Source organism: Hemitrygon akajei, chromosome 24 (genome assembly GCF_048418815.1).
Source record: "Hemitrygon akajei chromosome 24, sHemAka1.3, whole genome shotgun sequence".
NCBI lineage: Eukaryota > Metazoa > Chordata > Chondrichthyes > Myliobatiformes > Dasyatidae > Hemitrygon > Hemitrygon akajei.
Window position 1 is genome coordinate 22,605,764 of NC_133147.1, and position 22,080 is coordinate 22,627,843.

The following is a 22,080-nucleotide window of genomic DNA, read 5'->3' on the forward strand; positions in this document are numbered from 1 at the left end:
TCTACTTCATCTTCCAGGTCATTTATAAAAATCACCAAGAGGAGGGGTCCTGGAACAGATCCCTGTGGAACACCACTGGTCACCGACCTCCATGGTGACCTCCCTCCAATATCTACAACCACTCTTTGCCCTCTTTGGGCAAGCCAATTCTGGATCCACAAAGCAAGGTCTCCTTGGATCCCGTACCTCATTACAGAGCGGAACTTTTTCCATCTACTGAGCTGCAGTTTGGTCGCCGTCCCGTGACCCTGGAAGTGGGAATGGTCCGTTTTCTGGGAAGGGGTAGGATAACCCCCCCCCCCCACCCCGGCCCCTCCCTCCCTCGCTCACTTCCTACCTGCAGTGCACGCAGATGAGACCCCGTGCCTCGTCCCTCCGCTGGTGAATCAGCTCAATCATCTGCAGGAGCCCCGTGAACATCATCTGGAATGCCGTGGTCGGGCCAGGCCAGGTACTGGAAGTGCAACACCGTCCTCGTCTCCTGCAAGGAAAAGAGGAGCGATACATGAACCCAAGAAGTTCGCAAGTGTGTCGGGAAAACTACTAACACCCTGGCAGAAGCACAAAGCGAGAAATCAAGGGAATTCTTAGAAGCTTGGTTCTCAACGGAAGACTATTAACAAACATATTAAACTTGATCCAGTTTTCAAACCGACGCATCCAAGGGGTGAGCCGTGGGCACAAACAATAACACCGGACAGCAAAGATTTAGTTCCCTGAATACTTCTGGGTGCATATCACGTCCTGGCCCGCTTGGCCACTGATGCCAGGCTGACAATCTCTGAAGGAGGCAGTGTCGAAAAATTTGCCAAGAACAATCGATCGCCCACGTCACACGAGCGAACGAACCGCAGAAAGAGTCCAGTCTGGATGCGTCATGGGTCGGTTACAGCAAAACCGTTCTGCCTGTGACTGTAAGAAACGGCAGAGAGTTGTGGCACGCGCGGAAACCAGCCTCCCCTCTGTCTGCACTTCAGTACAGCAGCCAGCACACTCGATAAAAACTCCCCACCCGCCCCAGACATCCACTCTCCTCCCCTCTCCCATCAGGCAGAAAATGCAAAAGCCTGGAAGCACATCCCACCAGGCCCAAGGACGGATTCAACCCTGGTGTTGTCAGACTCTTGAAGGGATAAGATGGATTTCTGGCCTTGCTGTGGTCCCTACCCGCACAGCACACTCTCTGCGGCTGTTACACTATATTGTCTATTCTGTTATCGTTTTGCCTTGTCTACCTCAATGCTCTGAGTAAAGCCACCCTGGACCCAACAAAATTCGGCACGGACTAGAGGGGCCGAGATGGCCTGTTTCCGTGCTGTAATTGTTATACGGTTATAAATATGCCACCACAAAGAAAGCCCTGCTTTCTCAGAAGTTTAGAGAGGTTCGTATGTCGCTGAAGACTTCCGACAAACTTCAACTGGCGTTCCTTGGGGGCATTCTGAGTGGCTGCATCTCAGGCCCAGTGTGGGAACTCCGGTGTACTGGGTCACGAGACGCCCCCACAGAACAGTGGGAAGCAGCCGGTCCCATCGCGTACAGATCTCCCCACCGTCGTGGGACAAACATCTTAGGAAGGTGACATCCATTATCAGGGACCACCCCCCCCCCCAACCAATTGGGACGTGCTCGCTTCTCGAAGCTGCCGTCCAGCATGAGATACAGGAGTCTGAAGACCTCTGAATCCAGTGGCAGCTTTTCTCTCCAGCTCCATCAGGCAGGGGGTGCAGGAGTCTGAAGTTCCACATCAGGCAGGAGGCATAGGAGTACATGGAGAAACACGGGCTTCTGCTCTTTGCGGGAATGGGGCCTAAGAGTCTCGCTCGTGTTTGGAAGCCTGGGATCTCGGGGCTCTGGAGATGGGGTCGGTGCCACGTCAGGAGACCCGTGTGTCATTGGGGGAGGCCGAAAATCTTCCGCTGTGGGCCCGAAGACCCGAGGTCTTTGCGATCTTCGGACGCAGAGCTCGAAAAAAAGCGACAAAGCGGACTTTTGACATAGTAAACCAGCAGGCTGTTGCTATAACGTCTCCCACTCGCTGCGAAAATGGGGAGACACCTCCCTCTCCCTTATTAGGGAGCGAGAGAGAGCCTGTGGGTTCTCAAATGTCGGATGAAATGTGAAGCCTTTGGGGTAACTTTTGGTCTGTGTTTTTGCTATCGCTCAGTACACGCTTGGGCTCGGTGACGGTACCCAATGCGCCTTTTCTTTCCGGTGGGGGGAAGGGGGATTGTTGCCCGCTGCCACTTATGCACGGGAGGGGGTAACTGGGGAGGACTTTGGGGTTCTGACGTTTAACTGTAGTTCATTCTTTGGGGCACTTCTCTGTTTTCGTGGATGTTGCTGAAAAAAAAAACATTTATAACCATATGACCACATAAACAATTTCAGCACAGAAACAGGCCATCTCGGCCCTTCTAGTCCGTGCCGAACACTTATTCTCACCTAGACCCACTGACCCGCACTCAGCCCATAACCCTCCATTCCTTTCCCGTCCAATTTTTTGTAAATGACAATATTCGAACCTGCCTCTACCACATCTACTGGAAGCTCGTTCCACACAGCTACCACTCTGAGTAAAGAAGTTCCCCCTCGTGTTACCCCTAAACTTTGCCCCCTAACTCTCAACTCATGTCCTCTTGTTTGAATCTCCCCTACTCTCAATGGAAAAAGCCTATCCACGTCAACTCTATCTATCCCCGTCATAATTTTAAATACCTCTATCACTATCAAGTCCCCCCTCAACCTTCTACGCTCCAAAGAATAAAGACCTGACTTGTTCAACCTTTCTCTGTAACTTAGGTGCTGAAACCCAGGTAACATTCTAGTAAATCTCCTCTGTATTCTCTCTATTTTGTTGACACCTTTCCTATAATTCGGTGACCAGAACTGTACACAATACTCCAAGTTTGGCCTCACCAATGCCTTGTACAATTTTAACATTACATCCCAACTCGTATACTCAATGCTCTGATTTATAAAGGCCAGTATACCAAAAGCTTTCTTCACCACCCTGTCCCACATGAAATTCCACCTTCAGGGAACTATGCACCATTATTCCTAGATCACTCTGTTCTACTGCATTCTTCAATGCCCTACCAGTTACCATGTACATTTCAGGATGTATATTGTATATGTTTCTCTTGGACCTTTAAACCTTTGAAATTCTGAAGGAACGTTGGTCAAGCAGCATCTATAGAAGGGAACAAACAATCAACGTTTCAGACTGAGACACTTTGTCAGGACCCAGACTGAAACATCCACTGTCTAGTCCCCTCCGTAGAAGCTGTCTGAGCTGCTGAATTCCTCCAGCATTTTGTGTGTGTTACTCTGGATTAGCAGCATCCCTTTGCATATAATTCACTGAAGTCGTGTTTGTCCTGTTGACTCACCCCAAGCAGGTTGACAGACAGGGTACGGATGTTCATATCGTTGCCCAGAGGCTCCTCAGCCACCTGCAGGCAGAGCGAGACCCAGTGCTAGGTTAATGCAGGACGGCCAGAGGCAAGGAGAGCGGAGGTGGGAGGGAGGGGGCAAAGGGTAAAGAGATCGTGGGAGAGGGAGAGAGAGAGAGATAGATAGAATATATGAGAGAGCGAAACAGAGAGAAAGGGGGGAGAGATAACTGGCTAAAAGGAGAGATAGACAGGTTAAGAGACTGAGGGGAAGAGCTGATGAAAGGGAGTGGGAGGGACATATGGATAGAGGGATGATGGAAGAAAAGGAGAAGACAGAGAAAGAGATAGAGATGGGAAGGGAGAGAGAGGGAAAAGGGAGACACACACACACTGGTAAAGAGAGAGAGAGAGAAGAATAAAGAGAGGGGGTAGGTAGAGGGAGAGAGTGGGAGAAGGAGAAAACAACACCCTCCACACTCTCCAATTCTGTGCCCAAGACTCACATTAGTGATGATGAAAGGACCAAAGGTCGCAGGGTTCCTGATCCGTTGCCCAGTAACGTTCACACTTTCTCTGCAAAGAACAGAGAGATTCTGAGAGGGATAAACGAAGAGAAAAGGGGGGAAAGCAAGATTGGAAAGATAGAAACTCCCCGGGGACAGACACAGAGTGAAACTCCCTCCACACCATCCCAGCACACACTCCTGGGGTCAGACACACAGTGAAACTCCCCCCACACCGTCCCGTCACACACTCCCGGGGTCAGGCACAGAGTGAAGCTCCCTCCACACCGTCCCATCACACACTCCCGAGGTCAGACACAGAGTGAAGCTCCCTCCACACCGTCCCATCACACACTCCCGGGGTCAGACACAGAGTGAAGCTCCCTCCATACCGTCCCATCACACACTCCCGAGGTCAGACACAGAGTGAATCTCCCTCCACACCGTCCCATCACACACTCCCGGGGTCAGACACAGAGTGAATCTCCCTCTACACCATTCCATCACACACTCCCGGGGTCAGAGACAGAGTGAAGCTCCCTCCACACCGTCCCATCACACACTCCCGGGGTCAGACACAGAGTGAAGCTCCCTCCATACCGTCCCATCACACACTCCCGAGGTCAGACACAGAGTGAATCTCCCTCCACACCGTCCCATCACACACTCCCGGGGTCAGACACAGAGTGAAACTCCCTCCACACCGTCCCATCACACACTCCCGGGGTCAGACACAGAGTGGAACTCCCTCACACCGTCCCATCACACACTCCCAGGCTCAGACACAGAGTGAGGCTCCCTGCACACCGTCCCATCACACACTCCCGGGGGTCAGACACAGAGTGAAACTCCCACCACACCGTCCCATCACACACTCCCGGGGTCAGACACAGAGTGAAGTTCCCTCCACACCGTCCCATCACACACTCCCGGGGTCAGACACAGAGTGAAGTTCCCTCCACACCGTCCCATCACTCAGAGATAAACCCAGAGCTAAGACAACACAATCTGCCCCTCATTCCTTCCCCACCGACCTACCTTGCCCATTTCCACTTCCCTGCATGCCATGATGACGATCTGAAACATAAGGACAGGTGTTGACAACCAGTTAGAGAGAGGGGATAGGGGTTTTGAGGGAGAGGATAGGGGGGTTAGAGCGAGAGGATAGGGGGCTAGAGGGAGGGGACAGAGGGTCAGAGGGAGGGGACAGAGGTCAGAGGGAGGGGAATGAGGTCAGAGGGAGGGGACAGGGGGTCAGAGGGAGGGGAATGGAGGTTAGAGGGAGGGGAATGGGGTCAGAGGGAGCGAAATGGGGTCAGAGGGAGTGGATGGGGCTAGAGGGAGGGGAATGGGGTCAGAGGGAGGGGATGGGGTTAGAGGGAGGGGATGAGGATTAGAGGGAGGGGATGAGGATTAGTGGGAGGGGGAATGGGGGTTAGAAGGAGGGTTGTGAGGTTAGAGGGAAGGAAAGTAGGGTTAGAGTGGAGGGGGACCGGGCATTGGGGAGGTGGGAACAGGGCATTAGAGGGAGGGGAAGGGGAATTACATGTATGTGGAGAAGTTCAGTGGTCCAAAGAAAGCATCATATGTTGATGACAGGTTATAGGGCAAAGGTCAATAATGTGGTGGGGGGCAAGAGAGACGCCAAACGTCGGAGAGAAGAGAGGTGGTATTTATTGAGGGGGGGGAGATATTGCTCAGCAAGGAGGGAGGAGAGGTAATGGGTAGGTGGAGGACAGAGATCTATCGCGACGTGGGTCTGGGGGGAGATTTCTATCGCGACGTGGGTCTGGGGGGGAGATTCCGACCGCTGAGGGATTCCTCTGTTTCACTCACGGTGACGCGGAACTCCCATATCATCCTCCACAGGTCAATGATGGTGGTTCCGAGGGGTCCCTGTGTGGCGATGTAGGTCGGCAGACCATCTGCACCCTGTAGTCAGTCACCGACACAGTCAGTCTCCCCAGGGACCAGCTTCGAACCTCCCTCTTCACTGTTACCCCTTCTGCAGTGCAGTACTGCCTACCCAGCACCTCTCCTCCCACAACACTCCCTCCTCACCGCCTCTCCCTCCCCGGTGCACGGCACTCCCTCCTCACCCCGCCTCTCCCTCCCGGTGCACGGCACTCCCTCCTCACCGCCTCTCCCTCCCAGTGCACGGCACTCCCTCCTCACCGCCTCTCCCTCCCGGTGCACGGCACTCCCTCCTCACCGCCTCTCCCTCCCGGTTCACGGCACTCCCTCCTCACCGCCTCTCCCTCCCGGTGCATGGCACTCCCTCCTCCCTCACCGCCTCTCCCTCCTGGTGCACGGCACTCCCCCTCCTCCCTCACCGCCTCTCCCTCCCGGTGCACGGCACTCCCTCCTCACCGCCTCTCCCTCCCGGTGCACGGCACTACCTCCTCACCGCCTCTCCCTCCCAGTGCACGGCACTCCCTCCTCACCGCCTCTCCCTCCCGGTGCACGGCACTCCCCTCCTCACAGCCTCTCCCTCCCGGTTCACGGCACTCCCTCCTCCCTCACCGCCTCTCCCTCCTGGTGCACGGCACTCCCTCCTCCCTCCTCCCTCACCACCTCTCCCTCCTGGTGCACGGCACTCCCTCCTCCCTCACCGCCTCTCCCTCCCGGTGCACGGCACTCCCTCCTCCCTCACCTCCTCTCCCTCCCGGTGCACGGCACTCCCTCCTCACCGCCTCTCCCTCCAGTGCACGGCACTCCCCCTCCTCACCGCCTCTCCCTCCCGGGGCACGGCACTCCCCTCCTCACCGCCTCTCCCTCCTGGTGCACGGCACTCCCCTGCTCCCTCACCGCCTCTCCCTCTGGTGCACGGCACTCCCTCCTCCCTCCTCCCTCACCACCTCTCCCTCCTGGTGCACGGCACTCCCCGCCTCACCGCCTCTCCCTCCTGGTGCACAGCACTCCCTCCTCACCGCCTCTCCCTCCCGGTGCACGGCACTACCTCCTCCCACGCCTCTCCCCTCCCAGTGCACCGGCACTCCCCTCCTCACCGCCTCTCCCTCCCGGTGCACGGGCACTCCCTCCTCACAGCCTCTCCCCTCCCGGTTCACGGCACTCCCCTCCTCCCTCACCGCCTCTCCCTCCTGGTGCACGGCACTCCCTCCTCCCTCCTCCCTCACCACCTCTCCCTCCTGGTGCACGGCACTCACCTCCTCCCTCACCGCCTCTCCCTCCCGGTGCACGCACTCCCTCCTCCCTCACCTCCTCTCCCTCCCGGTGCACGGCACTCCCCTCCTCACCCGCCTCTCCCTCCCAGTGCACGGCACTCCCTCCTCACCGCCTCTCCCTCCCGGGGCACGGCACTCCCTCCTCACCGCCTCTCCCTCCTGGTGCACGGCACTCCCTGCTCCCTCACCGCCTCTCCCCTCCTGGTGCACGGCACTCCCTCCTCCCTCCTCCCTCACCACCTCTCCCTCCCGGTGCACGGCACTCCCCTCCTCACCGCCTCTCCCTCCCGGTTCACGGCACTACCCTCCTCACCGCCTCTCCCTCCCGGTGCACGGCACTCCCTCCTCCCTCACCGCCTCTCCCTCCTGGTGCACGGCACTCCCCTCCTCCCTCCTCCCTCACCACCTCTCCCTCCTGGTGCACGGCACTCCCTCCCTCCCTCACCGCCTCTCCCTCCCAGTGCACGGCACTCCCTCCTCACCGCCCTCTCCCTCCCGGTGCACGGCACTCCCTCCTCACAGCCTCTCCCTCCCGGTTCACGGCACTACCCTCCTCCCTCACCGCCTCTCCCTCCTGGTGCACGGCACTCCCTCCTCCCTCCTCCCTCACCACCTCTCCCTCCTGGTGCACGGCACTCCCTCCTCCCTCACCGCCTCTCCCTCCCGGTGCACGGCACTCCCCTCCTCCCTCACCTCCTCTCCCTCCCGGTGCACGGCACTCCCTCCTCACCGCCTCTCCCTCCCAGTGCAACGGCACTCCCTCCTCACCGCCTCTCCTCCCGGGCACGGCACTCCCTCCTCACCGCCTCTCCCTCCTGGTGCACGGCACTCCCTGCTCCCTCACCGCCTCTCCCTCCTGGTGCACGGCACTCCCTCCTCCCCTCCTCCCTCACCACCTCTCCCTCCTGGTGCACGGCACTCCCGCCTCACCGCCTCTCCCTCCTGGTGCACAGCACTCCCTCCTCACCCGCCTCTCCCCTCCCGGTGCACGGCACTACCTCCTCACCGCCTCTCCCTCCCAGTGCACGGCACTCCCTCCTCACCGCCCTCTCCCTCCCGGTGCACGGCACTACCTCCTCACCCCGCCTCTCCCTCCCAGTGCACGGCACTCCCTCCTCACCGCCTCTCCCTCCCGGTGCACGGCACTCCCTCCTCACAGCCTCTCCCTCCCGGTTCACGGCACTCCCCTCCTCCCTCACCCGCCTCTCCCTCCTGGTGCACGGCACTCCCTCCCTCCCTCCTCCCTCACCACCTCTCCCTCCTGGTGCACGGCACTCCCTCCTCCCTCACCGCCTCTCCCTCCCGGTGCACGGCACACTCCCTCCTCCCTCACCTCCTCTCCCTCCGGTGCACGGCACTCCCTCCTCACCGCCTCTCCCTCCCAGTGCACCGGCACTCCCCTCCTCACCGCCTCTCCCTCCCGGGGCACGGCACTCCCTCCTCACCGCCTCTCCCTCCTGGTGCACGGCACTCCCCTGCTCCCTCACCGCCTCTCCCTCCTGGTGCACGGCACTCCCTCCTCCCTCCTCCCTCACCACCTCTCCCTCCTGGTGCACGGCACTCCCCGCCTCACCGCCTCTCCCTCCTGGTGCACAGCACTCCCTCCTCACCCGCCTCTCCCTCCCGGTGCACGGCACTACCTCCTCACCGCCTCTCCCTCCCAGTGCACGGCACTCCCTCCTCACCGCCTCTCCCTCCCGGTGCACGGCACTCCCTCCTCACAGCCTCTCCCTCCCGGTTCACGGCACTACCCTCCTCCCTCACACGCCTCTCCCTCCTGGTGCACGGCACTCCCTCCTCCCTCCTCCCTCACCACCTCCTCCCTCCTGGTGCACGGCACTCCCTCCTCCCTCACCGCCTCTCCCTCCCGGTGCACGGCACTCCCTCCTCCCTCACCTCCTCTCCCTCCCGGTGCACGGCACTCCCTCCTCACCCCGCCTCTCCCTCCCAGTGCACGGCACTCCCTCCTCACACCCCGCCTCTCCCTCCCGGGGCACGGCACTCCCTCCTCACCGCCTCTCCCTCCTGGTGCACGGCACTCCCTGCTCCCTCACCGCCTCTCCCTCCTGGTGCACCGGCACTCCCTCCTCCCTCCTCCCTCACCACCTCTCCCTCCCGGTGCACGGCACTCCCTCCTCACCGCCTCTCCCTCCCGGTTCACGGCACTCCCTCCTCACCCCGCCTCTCCCTCCCGGTGCACGGCACTCCCCTCCTCCCTCACCCGCCTCTCCCTCCTGGTGCACGGCACTCCCTCCTCCCTCCTCCCTCACCACCTCTCCCTCCTGGTGCACGGCACTCCCTCCTCCCTCACCGCCTCTCCCTCCCGGTGCAACGGCACTCCCCTCCTCCCTCACCTCCTCTCCCTCCCGGTGCACGGCACTCCCTCCTCACCGCCTCTCCCTCCCAGTGCACGGCACTCCCTCCTCACCGCTCTCCCTCCCGGGGCACGGCACTCCTCCCTCCTCACCGCCTCTCCCTCCTGGTGCACAGCACTCCCTCCTCACCGCCTCTCCTACCGGTGCACGGCACTCCCTCCTCACCGCCTCTCCCTCCCTGTGCACGGCACTCCCTCCTCACCCGCCTCTCCCTCCCGGGGCACGGCACTCCCTCCTCACCGCCTCTCCCTCCTCACTGCCTCTCCCTCCTGGTGCACAGCACTCCCTCCTCACTGCCTCTCCCTCCCGGTGCACGGCACTCCCTCCTCACCGCCTCTCCCTACCGGTGCTCGGCACTCCCCTCCTCACCGCCTCTCCCTCCCGGTGCACGGCACTCCCTCCTCACCGCCTCTCCCTACCGGTGCACAGCACTCCCTCCTCACCGCCTCTCCCTCCCGGTGCACGGCACTCCCTCCTCACTGTCTCTCCCTCCCAGTGCACGGCACTCCCTCCTCCCTCACCGCCTCTCCCTCCCGGTGCACGGCACTCCCCTCCTCACCGCCTCTCCCTCCCAGTGCACGGCACTCCCTCCTCACCGCCTCTCTCTCCCGGTGCACGGCACTCACCCTCCTCACCGCCTCTCCTCTCCCGGTGCAAGGCACTCCCCTCCTCACCGCCTCTCCCTCCCCGGTGCACTGCACTCCCCTCCTCACCGCCTCTCCCTCCCGGTGCACGGCACTCCCTCCTCACCGCCTCTCCCTCCCAGTGCACGGCACTCTCTCCTCACCGCCTCTCCCTCCCGGTGCACGGCACTCCCTCCTCACTGCCTCTCCCTCCCGGTGCACGCCTCTCCCTCCCGGTGCACGGCACTCCCACCTCCCTCACCACCTCTCCCTCCCGGTGCAACGGAACTCCCTCCTCACCGCCTCTCCCTCCCGGTGCACGGCACTCCCCTCCTCACCGCCTCTCCCTCCCGGTGCACGGCACTCCCCTCCTCACCGCCTCTCCCTCCCGGTGCACGGCACTCCCTCCTCACCCGCCTCTCCCTCCCGGTGCACGCCTCTCCCTCCTCACCCGCCTCTCCCTACCGGTGCACGGCACTCCCCTCCTCACCGCCTCTCCCTCCCCGGTGCACGGCACTCCCTCCTCACCGCCTCTCCCTCCTGGTGCACGGCACTCCCTCCTCACCCGCCTCTCCCTCCCGGTGCACGGCACTCCCTCCTCACCGCCTCTCCCTCCCGGTGCACGGCACTCCCTCCTCACCGTCTCTCCCTCCCGGTGCACGCCTCTCCCTCCTCACCCCGCCTCTCCCTACCGGTGCACGGCACTCCCTCCTCACCGCCTCTCCCTCCCGGTTGCACGGCACTCCCTCGCTCACCACCTCTCCCTCCCTGTGCATGGCACTCCCTCCTCACCACCTCTCACTCCCGGTGCACGGCACTCCCTCCTCACCGCCTCTCCCTACCGGTGCACGGAACTCCCTCCTCACCGCCTCTCCCTCCTCACTGCCTCTCCCTCCCGGTGCACGGCACTCCCACCTCCCTCACCACCTCTCCCTCCCTGTGCACGGCACTCCCTCCTCACCCCCGCCTCTCCCTCCCGGTGCACGGAACTCCCTCCTCACCCGCCTCTCCCTCCCGGTGAACGGCACTCCCTCCTCACCGCCTCTCCCCTCCTGGTGCACGGCATTCCCTCCTCCCCTCACCACCTCTCCCTCCCTGTGCACCGGCACTCCCACCTCCCTCACCGCCTCTCCCTCCCGGTGCACGGCACTCCCTCCTCACCGCCTCTCCCTCCCGGTGCACGGCACTCCCTCCTCACCGCCTCTCCCTCCCAGTGCACGGGCACTCCCTCCTCACCGCCTCTCCCTCCCGGTGCACGGCACTCCCTCCTCACCGCCTCTCCCTCCCGGTGAACGGCACTCCCCTCCTCACCGCCTCTCCCTCCTGGTGCACGGCATTCCCTCCTCCCTCACCACCTCTCCCTCCCTGTGCACGGCACTCCCACCTCCCTCACCGCCTCTCCCTCCCGGTGCACGGCACTCCCCCTCCTCACCGCCTCTCCCTCCCGGTGCACGGCACTTCCCTCCTCACACGCCTCTCCCTCCCAGTGCACGGCACTCCCTCCTCACCCCCGCCTCTCCCTCCCGGTGCACGGCACTCCCTCCTCACCGCCTCTCCCTCTCCGGTGAACGGCACTCCCTCCTCACCCGCCTCTCCCTCCTGGTGCACGGCATTCCCTCCTCCCTCACCACCTCTCCCTCCCTGTGCACGGCACTCCCACCTCCCTCACGCCTCTCCCTCCCGGTGCACGGCACTCCCTCCTCACCGCCTCTCCCTCCCGGTGCACGGCACTCCCTCCTCACCCGCCCTCTCCCTCCCAGTGCACGGCACTCCCCTCCTCACCCGCCTCTCCCTCCCGGTGCACGGCACTCCCCTCCTCACCCCGCCTCTCCCTCCCGGTTCACGCACTCCCTCCTCACCGCCTCTCCCTCCCGGTGCATGGCACTCCCTCCTCCCTCACCGCCTCTCCCTCCTGGTGCACGCACTCCCCTCCTCCCTCACCGCCTCTCCCCCTCCCGGTGCACCGGCACTCCCCTCCTCACCGCCTCTCCCCTCCCGGTGCACGGCACTACCTCCCTCACCGCCTCTCCCTCCCAGTGCACGCCTCTCCCTCCTCACCGCCTCTCCCTACCGGTGCAACGGCACTCCCTCCTCACCGCCTCTCCCTCCCGGTGCACGGCACTCCCTCCTCACCGCCTCTCCTCCTGGTGCACGGCACTCCCTCCTCACCGCCTCTCCTCCCGGGGCACGGCACTCCCTCCTCACCGCCTCTCCCTCCCGGTGCACCGGCACTCCCTCCTCACCGTCTCTCCCTCCCGGTGCACGCCTCTCCCCTCCTCACCGCCTCTCCCTACCGGTGCACGGCACTCCCTCCTCACCGCCTCTCCCTCCCGGTGCACGGCACTCCCCTCCTCACCACCTCTCCCTCCCTGTGCATGGCACTCCCTCCTCACCACCTCTCCCTCCCGGTGCACCGGCGCACTCCCTCCTCACCGCCTCTCCCTACCGGTGCACGGAACTCCCTCCTCACCGCCTCTCCCTCCTCACTGCCTCTCCCCTCCCGGTGCACGGCACTCCCACCTCCCTCACCACCTCTCCCTCCCTGTGCACGGCACTCCCTCCTCACCGCCTCTCCCTCCCGGTGCACGGAACTCCCTCCTCACCGCCTCTCCCTCCCGGTGAACGGCACTCCCTCCTCACCGCCTCTCCCTCCTGGTGCACGGCATTCCCTCTCCCTCACCACCTCTCCCTCCCTGTGCACGGCACTCCCACCTCCCTCACCGCCTCTCCCTCCCGGTGCACGGCACTCCCTCCTCACCGCCTCTCCCTCCCGGTGCACGGCACTCCCTCCCTCACCGCCTCTCCCTCCCAGTGCACGGCACTCCCTCCTCACCGCCTCTCCCTCCCGGTGCACCGGCACTCCCTCCTCACCGCCCTCTCCCTCCCGGTGAACGGCACTCTCCTCCACCGCCTCTCCCTCCTGGTGCACGGCATTCCCTCCTCCCTCACCACCTCTCCCTCCCTGTGCACGGCCACTCCCACCCTCCCTCACCGCCTCTCCCTCCGGTGCACGGCACTACCCCTCCCTCACCCGCCTCTCCCCCCGGTGCACGGCACTCCCTCCTCACCCGCCTCTCCCTCCCAGTGCACGGCACTCCCCCTCCTCACCGCCTCTCCCTCCCGGTGCACGGCACTCCCTCCCTCACCCGCCTCTCCCTCCCGGTGAACGGCACTCCCTCCTCACCGCCTCTCCCTCCTGGTGCACGGCATTCCCTCCTCCCTCACCACCTCTCCCTCCCTGTGCACGGCACTCCCACCTCCTCACCGCCTCTCCCTCCCGGTGCACGGCACTCCCTCCTCACCCGCCTCTCCCCTCCCGGTGCACGGCACTCCCTCCTCACCGCCTCTCCCCTCCCAGTGCACGGCACTACCCCTCCTCACCGCCTCTCCCTCCCGGTGCACGGCACTCCCTCCTCACCGCCTCTCCCTCCCGGTTCACGGCACTCCCTCCTCACCGCCTCTCCCTCCCGGTGCACGGCACTCCTCCCTCACCGCCTCTCCCTCCCGGTGCACGCCTCTCCCTCCTCACCGCCTCTCCCTCCCGGTGCACGGAACTCCCTCCTCACCGCCTCTCCCTCCCGGTGCACGGCACTCCCTCCTCACCGCCTCTCCCTCCGGTGCACGGCACTCCTCCTCACGCCTCTCCTCCCGGTGCACGGCACTCCCTCCTCACCGCCTCTCCCTCCCGGTGCACGCCTCTCCCTCCTCACCGCCTCTCCCTACCGGTGCACGGCACTCCCTCCTCACCGCCTCTCCCTCCCGGTGCACGGCACTCCCTCCTCACCGCCTCTCCCTCCTGGTGCACGGCACTCCCTCCTCACCGCCTCTCCCTCCCGGTGCACGGCACTCCCTCCTCACCGCCTCTCCCTCCCGGTGCACGGCACTCCCCTCCTCACCGTCTCTCCCTCCCGGTGCACCGCCTCTCCCTCCTCACCCGCCTCTCCCTACCGGTGCACGGCACTCCCTCCTCACCGCCTCTCCCTCGGTGCACGGCACTCCCTCCTCACCACCTCTCCCTCCCTGTGCATGGCACTCCCTCCTCACCACCTCTCCCTCCGGTGCACGGCACTCCCTCCTCACCGCCTCTCCCTACCGGTGCACGAACTCCCTCCTCACCCGCCTCTCCCTCCTCACTGCCTCTCCCTCCCGGTGCACGGCACTCCCACCTCCCTCACCACCTCTTCCCTCCCTGTGCACGGCACTCCCTCCTCACCCGCCTCTCCCTCCCGGTGCACGGAACTCCCTCCTCACCGCCTCTCCCTCCCGGTGAACGGCACTCCCTCCTCACCGCCTCTCCCTCCTGGTGCACGGCATTCCCTCCTCCCTCACCACCTCTCCCTCCCTGTGCACGGCACTCCCACCTCCCTCACCCGCCTCTCCCTCCCGGTGCACGGCACTCCCTCCTCACCGCCTCTCCCTCCCGGTGCACGGCACTCCCTCCTCACCGCCTCTCCCTCCCAGTGCACGGCACCTCCCTCCTCACCGCCTCTCCCTCCCGGTGCACGGCACTCCCCTCCTCACCCCGCCTCTCCCTCCCGGTGAACGGCACTTCCCTCCTCACCCCGCCTCTCCCTCCTGGTGCACGGCATTCCCTCCTCCCTCACCACCTCTCCCTCCCTGTGCACGGCACTCCCACCCTCCCTCACCGCCTCTCCCTCCCGGTGCACGGCACTCCCTCCTCACCCGCCTCTCCCTCCCGGTGCACGGCACTCCCTCCCTCACCGCCTCTCCCTCCCGGTGCACGGCACTCCCTCCTCACACGCCTCTCCCTCCCCAGTGCACGGCACTCCCTCCTCACCGCTCTCTCCTCCCGGTGCACGGCACTCCCCTCCTCACCCGCCTCTCCCTCCCGGTTCACGGCACTCCCTCCTCACCCGCCTCTCCCTCCCGGTGCATGGCACTCCCTCCTCCCTCACCGCCTCTCCCTCCAGGTGCACGGCACTCCCTCCTCCCTCACCCGCCTCTCCCTCCCGGTGCACGGCACTCCCTCCTCACCGCCTCTCCCTCCCGGTGCACGGCACTACCTCCTCACCGCCTCTCCCTCCCAGTGCACGGCACTCCCTCCTCACCGCCTCTCCCTCCCGGTGCACGGCACTCCCTCCTCACAGCCTCTCCCTCCCGGTTCACGGCACTCCCTCCTCCCTCACCGCCTCTCCCTCCTGGTGCACGGCACTCCCTCCTCCCTCACCACCTCTCCCTCCTGGTGCACGGCACTCCCTCCTCCCTCACCGCCTCTCCCCTCCCGGTGGCACGGCACTCCCTCCCTCCCTCACCTCCTCTCCCTCCCGGTGCACGGCACTCCCTCCTCACCGCCTCTCCCTCCCAGTGCACGGCTCTCCCTCCTCACCGCCTCTCCCTCCCGGGGCACGGCACTCCCTCCTCACCGCCTCTCCCTCCTGGTGCACGGCACTCCCCTGCTCCCCTCACCCCGCCTCTCCCTCCTGGTGCACGGCACTCCCTCCTCCCTCCTCCCTCACCACCTCTCCCTCCTGGTGCACGGCACTCCCCGCCCTCACCCGCCTCTCCCTCCTGGTGCACAGCACTCCCTCCTCACCGCCTCTCCCTCCCTCCCGGTGCACGGCACTCCCTCCTCACCGCCTCTCCTCCCGGTGCACGGCACTCCCTCCTCACCGCCTCTCCCTCCCGGTGCACGGCACTCCCCTCCTCCCTCACCGCCTCTCCCTCCTGGTGCACGGCACTCCCTCCTCCCTCCTCCCTCACCACCTCTCCCTCCTGGTGCACGGCACTCCCTCCTCCCTCACCGCCTCTCCCTCCCGGTGCACGGCACTCCCTCCTCCCTCACCTCCTCTCCCTCCCGGTGCACGGCACTCCCCTCCTCACCGCCTCTCCCTCCCAGTGCACGGGCACTCCCTCCTCACCGCCTCTCCCTCCCGGGGCACGGCACTCCCCTCCCCTCACCGCCTCTCCCTCCTGGTGCACAGCACTCCCTCCTCACCGCCTCTCCCTACCGGTGCACACGGCACTCCCTCCTCACCGCCTCTCCCTCCCTGTGCACGGCACTCCCCCTCCTCACCCGCCTCTCCCCTCCCGGGGCACGGCACTCCCTCCTCACCCGCCTCTCCCTCCTCACTGCCTCTCCCTCCTGGTGCACAGCACTCCCTCCTCACTGCCTCTCCCTCCCGGTGCACGGCACTCCCTCCTCACCGCCTCTCCCTACCGGTGCTCGGCACTCCCTCCTCACCGCCTCTCCCTCCCGGTGCACGGCACTCCCCTCCTCACCGCCTCTCCCTACCGGTGCACAGCACTCCCTCCTCACCGCCTCTCCCTCCCGGTGCACGGCACTCCCTCCTCACTGTCTCTCCCTCCCAGTGCACGGCACTCCCTCCTCCCTCACCGCCTCTCCCTCCCGGTGCACGGCACTCCCTCCTCACCGCCTCTCCCTCCCAGTGCACGGCACTCCCTCCTCACCGCCTCTCTCTCCCGGTGCACGGCACTCCCTCCTCACCGCCTCTCTCTCCCGGTGCACGGCACTCCCTCCTCACCGCCTCTCCCTCCCGGTGCACTGCACTCCCTCCTCACCGCCTCTCCCTCCCGGTGCACGGCACTCCCTCCTCACCGCCTCTCCCTCCCAGTGCACGGCACTCTCTCCTCACCGCCTCTCCCTCCCGGTGCACGGCACTCCCTCCTCACTGCCTCTCCCTCCCGGTGCACGCCTCTCCCTCCCGGTGCACGGCACTCCCACCTCCCTCACCACCTCTCCCTCCCGGTGCACGGAACTCCCTCCTCACCGCCTCTCCCTCCCGGTGCACGGCACTCCCACCTCCCTCACCACCTCTCCCTCCCGGTGCACGGAACTCCCTCCTCACCGCCTCTCCCTCCCGGTGCACGGCACTCCCTCCTCACCGCCTCTCCCTCCCGGTGCACGGCACTCCCTCCTCACCGCCTCTCCCTCCCGGTGCACGCCTCTCCCTCCTCACCGCCTCTCCCTACCGGTGCACGGCACTCCCTCCTCACCGCCTCTCCCTCCCGGTGCACGGCACTCCCTCCTCACCGCCTCTCCCTCCTGGTGCACGGCACTCCCTCCTCACCGCCTCTCCCTCCCGGTGCACGGCACTCCCTCCTCACCCGCCTCTCCCTCCCGGTGCACGGCACTCCCTCCTCACCGTCTCTCCCTCCCGGTGCACGCCTCTCCCTCCTCACCGCCTCTCCCTACCGGTGCACGGCACTCCCTCCTCACTGCCTCTCCCTCCCGGTGCACGGCACTCCCTCCTCACCACCTCTCCCTCCCTGTGCATGGCACTCCCTCCTCACCACCTCTCCCTCCCGGTGCACGGCACTCCCTCCTCACCGCCTCTCCCTACCGGTGCACGGAACTCCCTCCTCACCGCCTCTCCCTCCTCACTGCCTCTCCCTCCCGGTGCACGGCACTCCCACCTCCCTCACCACCTCTCCCTCCCTGTGCACGGCACTCCCTCCTCACCGCCTCTCCCTCCCGGTGCACGGAACTCCCTCCTCACCGCCTCTCCCTCCCGGTGAACGGCACTCCCTCCTCACCGCCTCTCCCTCCTGGTGCACCGGCATTCCCTCCTCCCTCACCACCTCTCCCTCCCTGTGCACGGCACTCCCACCTCCCTCACCGCCTCTCCCTCCCGGTGCACGGCACTCCCTCCTCACCGCCTCTCCCTCCCGGTGCACGGCACTCCCTCCTCACCGCCTCTCCCTCCTCACCGCCTCTCCCTCCCGGTGCACGGAACTCCCTCCTCACCGCCTCTCCCTCCCGGTGCATGGAACTCCCTCCTCACCGCCTCTCCCTCCCGGTGCACGGCACTCCCTCCTCACCCGCCTCTCCCTCCCTGTGCACGGCACTCCCCACCCTCCCTCACCGCCTCTCCCTCCCTGTGCACGGAACTCCCTCCTTACCCGCCTCTCCCTCCCGGTGCACGGAACTCCCTCCTCACCGCCTCTCCCTCCCGGTGCACGGCACTCCCTCCTCACCGCCTCTCCCTCCCGGTGCACTGCACTCCCTCCTCACCGCCTCTCCCTCCCGGTGCACGGCACTCCCTCCCGGTGCACGGCACTCCCTCCCGGTGCACGGAACTCCCTCCTCACCGCCTCTCCCTCCCGGTGCACGGCACTCCCACCTCCCTCACCACCTCTCCCTCCCGGTGCACGGAACTCCCTCCTCACCGCCTCTCCCTCCCGGTGCACGGCACTCCCTCCTCACCGCCTCTCCCTCCCGGTGCACGGCACTCCCTCCTCACCGCCTCTCCATCCCGGTGCACGCCTCTCCCTCCTCACCCGCCTCTCCCTACCGGTGCACGGCACTCCCTCCTCACCGCCTCTCCCTCCCGGTGCACGGCACTCCCTCCTCACCGTCTCTCCCTCCCGGTGCACGCCTCTCCCTCCTCACCGCCTCTCCCTACCGGTGCACGGCACTCCCTCCTCACCGCCTCTCCCTCCCGGTGCACGTCACTCCCTCCTCACCACCTCTCCCTCCCTGTGCATGGCACTCCCTCCTCACCACCTCTCCCTCCCGGTGCACGGCACTCCCTCCTCACCGCCTCTCCCTACCGGTGCACGGAACTCCCTCCTCACCGCCTCTCCCTCCTCACTGCCTCTCCCTCCCGGTGCACGGCACTCCCACCTCCCTCACCACCTCTCCCTCCCTGTGCACGGCACTCCCTCCTCACCGCCTCTCCCTCCCGGTGCACGGAACTCCCTCCTCACCGCCTCTCCCTCCCGGTGCACGCACTCCCTCCTCACCGCCTCTCCCTCCTGGTGCACGGCACTCCCACCTCCCTCACCGCCTCTCCCTCCCGGTGCACGGCACTCCCTCCTCACCGCCTCTCCCTCCCGGTGCACGGCACTCCCTCCTCACCGCCTCTCCCTCCCGGTGCACGGAACTCCCTCCTCACCGCCTCTCCCTCCCGGTGCATGGCACTCCCCTCCTCACCCGCCTCTCCCTCCCGGTTCACGGCACTCCCTCCTCACCGCCTCTCCCTCCTGGTGCACGGCACTCCCCTCCTCCCTCACCACCTCTCCCTCCCTGTGCACGGCACTCCCTCCTCCCTCACCACCTCTCCCTCCCTGTGCACGGCACTCCCTCCTCCCTCACCGCCTCTCCCTCCCTGTGCACGGCACTCCCTCCTCACCGCCTCTCCCTCCCTGTGCACGGCACTCCCTCCTCACCGCCTCTCCCTCCCTGTGCACGGAACTCCCTCCTCACCGCCTCTCCCTCCCGGTGCACGGCACTCCCTCCTCCCTCACCACCTCTCCCTCCCAGTGCACGGCACTCCCTCCTCCCTCACCACCTCTCCCTCCCTGTGCACAGCACTCCCTCCTCACCGCCTCTCCCTCCTGGTGCACGGCACTCCCTCCTCACCACCTCTCCCTCACCACCTCTCCCTCCTGGTGCACGGCACTCCCTCCTCCCTCACCGCCTCTCCCTCCCGGTGCACGGCACTCCCTCCTCACCGCCTCTCCCTGCCGGTGCACGGCACTCCCCTCCTCCCTCACTGCCTCTCCCTCCCCGGTGCACGGCACTCCCTCCTCCCTCACTGCCTCTCCCTTCCGGTGCACGGCACTCCCTCCTCACCGCCTCTCCCTCCCGGTGCACGGCACTCCCTCCTCACCGCCTCTCCCTCCCAGTGCACGGCACTCCCTCCTCCCTCACTGCCTCTCCCTCCCGGTGCACGGCACTCCCTCCTTACCCTAATGAAGTTGGCGTTGATGTAGTCGGAGTATCCCTCCTCTGTCAGCAGTGTCAGGGGAACCCGTGTCTGATCGTCTGTAGAGAGGGGGAGACCCAAGCACTGTCAGATAGGATCCCTCCTTACCTCTTTCCCTCATTCCCTCTCCCTCTCTCCCTCTCCCTCTACCTTCCTCCTTTCCTCTCCCTCCTCCTCCCTCCCTTTTCTTCCTCCATCCCTCCCTCCTTCCTCCCCTTCCCTCCCTCCTCTACCTCCTCCCTCTCCCTTCCTCCCTTTCCCTCTCCCACTCTCCCTCCTCTTCCTCTCTCTTCCTTACCCTCTCTCTCCTCCCTTACCCTTCCCTCTCCCCACCCTCTCCCTCCCTTTCTCCTCAAGCTTCTCCCTTCCCCTCCCTCTCCTTCTCTCACCCACTTCCCTCCCTCTACCTTCCTCTTCCCTCTCCCTACCTCCTCCCCTCCTTCCTTTCTTTCCCTCCTCCCTTACAGGTGACATTGGAATTGAACTCTGACCTTTGCCCTGAGCTGTAATAGCACTGGTGAACCGCTACACGACAGTGTCACTCCTTGGTTTGGAATGGAGGAGGACCAGGCCCAACTTTTTAAGAGTATTTAATATCGGGAGAGGCATGGACACTGTGGACGGTAACGGGCAGGACACTGGGGTGTGTGAGGTTATTTTCCACATCGGTTTATCTTTCTGAAACTTGCTTGTATTTTAATAGGGTCATCTACATATGTGTGATTGTAGCAAATTCCTACAGACGTATGGTGGAGGTCGTTCGAGTCATAGGTAACTACAGCACAGAAACAGGCCCTTCGGTCCATCTAGACCATGCTGAACCATTTAAACTGCCTACTCCCATTGACCTGCACCGTGACCACACCCCAACTATTTCCCATGACCAATGAACCTGTGCGTGCGTGCGTGCGTGTGGGTCAGGTGACAATGCATGGGGGTTGACAGGCTGCTGTGGATGTGGTGGGACGGGTTAATGGGTGGAGCTGCTATCTCAAGTAGAAGGTACAGGAGCCTCGGGACCCACACCACCAGGGTCAAGAACAGTTATTACCCCTCAACCATCGGACTCGAGGAGATAACAACACTCATCCATTCAGATGTTCCCACAACCAATGATCTCACTTTCAGGACTCTTTATCTCCTGTTCTCGTTACTGATTTGCATTTTCAGTTTGTTGTCTTCTGCACTCCGGTTGATCTTTGAACCCCCCGACGCCGAGCTGACCACGTTTATTTATTGAGATACAGCACGGAACAGCCCCTTCCGGCCCAATGAGCCGAACCGGCCAGCAAACCACCCACTTAACCCCAGCCTAATCACGGGGCAACTTACAATGACCAATTAACCTAGCCGACTAGTCCTTGGACAGTGGGAGGAGACAGGAGCACTCGGAGGGAACCCACGCGGTCACGTGGAGAACGCACAAGCTCCTTACGGGCGGCGGCGGGAAGTGAACCCGGGACGTCTGGACCGCAAAGCGTCGTGCTAACAACTACGCTACTGTGTCAGGATTTGCAAAATCACCCAAGACCCGACCAACAGAGGTATAGATTGAGGGTGAGAGAGGAAAGGGGACCTGAGGGGCAACTTTTTCCACCCAGAGGGTGGTGGGTGAGTGGAGTGAGCTGCCAGAGGAAGTGGCTGAGGTACGTGGAGGGGTATGGGCCGAATGCGGGAAGTTGGGACCAGCTGGGTCAGCGTGGACCGGTTGGGTCGAAGTGCCTGTGTGCATGTACTGACTCCCCCTTCCTTTTCCCGATTCACCCCAATTCTATTTCCCCGAAAGCTGACTGCCCATCCCCTTCCATTTCCTGAAAGCCATCTCTCTTCCCTTCTGGAAGAGGCCACACTGTCCGTTCACGTTGTTTCCCTCTCCCCCCTTCCCCGTCGGGCACCCGGGGCTGACCATACATGGCAAGATGTCCTTGTAGCGGTTCTTCTTGGCGTTCTCCTTCAGCCTGCCCGCCTCTGTGCTGAGCTCGGTACCCTTGCCGGTCAGCGCCGACTTCTTCAGGTTCTGGAGGGGAGGGAGGAATGAAAGTTCGAAGTAAATTTATTATCGAAGTACATCAATGTCACCATATACAACCCTGAGATTCATCTTCCTGTGGGCACGCTCAACGGAGTAATAATCGCAATGAAAGACCACACCAACTAGGGTGTTCGACCAGTGTGCAAAAGACAACAAACTGTGCAAATACAACAAGGAAAAAAAGCAATGAATATCGAGAACAAGAGATCAAGAGTCCTTGAAAGTGCGTCCATAGGTTGTGGGAACATTTCAGTGATGAGGCAAGTGAAGCTGAG

At 64.1% G+C, this 22,080-nt stretch overlaps 1 protein-coding gene across 1 annotated transcript in view; it reads right to left on the minus strand.

Moving 5' to 3' along the window:
* Window positions 1–342: 342 nt before the first annotated feature.
* Window positions 343–22,080, minus strand: part of LOC140715959 (tyrosine-protein phosphatase non-receptor type 18-like) — a 41,923-nt gene continuing 20,185 nt past the window's right edge. The window contains exons 2-8 of the mRNA XM_073028564.1: window positions 21,685–21,790; window positions 19,756–19,832; window positions 5,738–5,833; window positions 4,940–4,978; window positions 3,902–3,971; window positions 3,393–3,455; window positions 343–481 (exon numbers count right to left, since the gene is read on the minus strand). Coding sequence (XP_072884665.1) covers window positions 3,903–3,971; window positions 4,940–4,978; window positions 5,738–5,833; window positions 19,756–19,832; window positions 21,685–21,790 — 387 coding nt within the window. The 3' untranslated portion in view covers window positions 343–481; window positions 3,393–3,455; window position 3,902. The remainder of the gene's footprint in view (window positions 482–3,392; window positions 3,456–3,901; window positions 3,972–4,939; window positions 4,979–5,737; window positions 5,834–19,755; window positions 19,833–21,684; window positions 21,791–22,080) is intronic.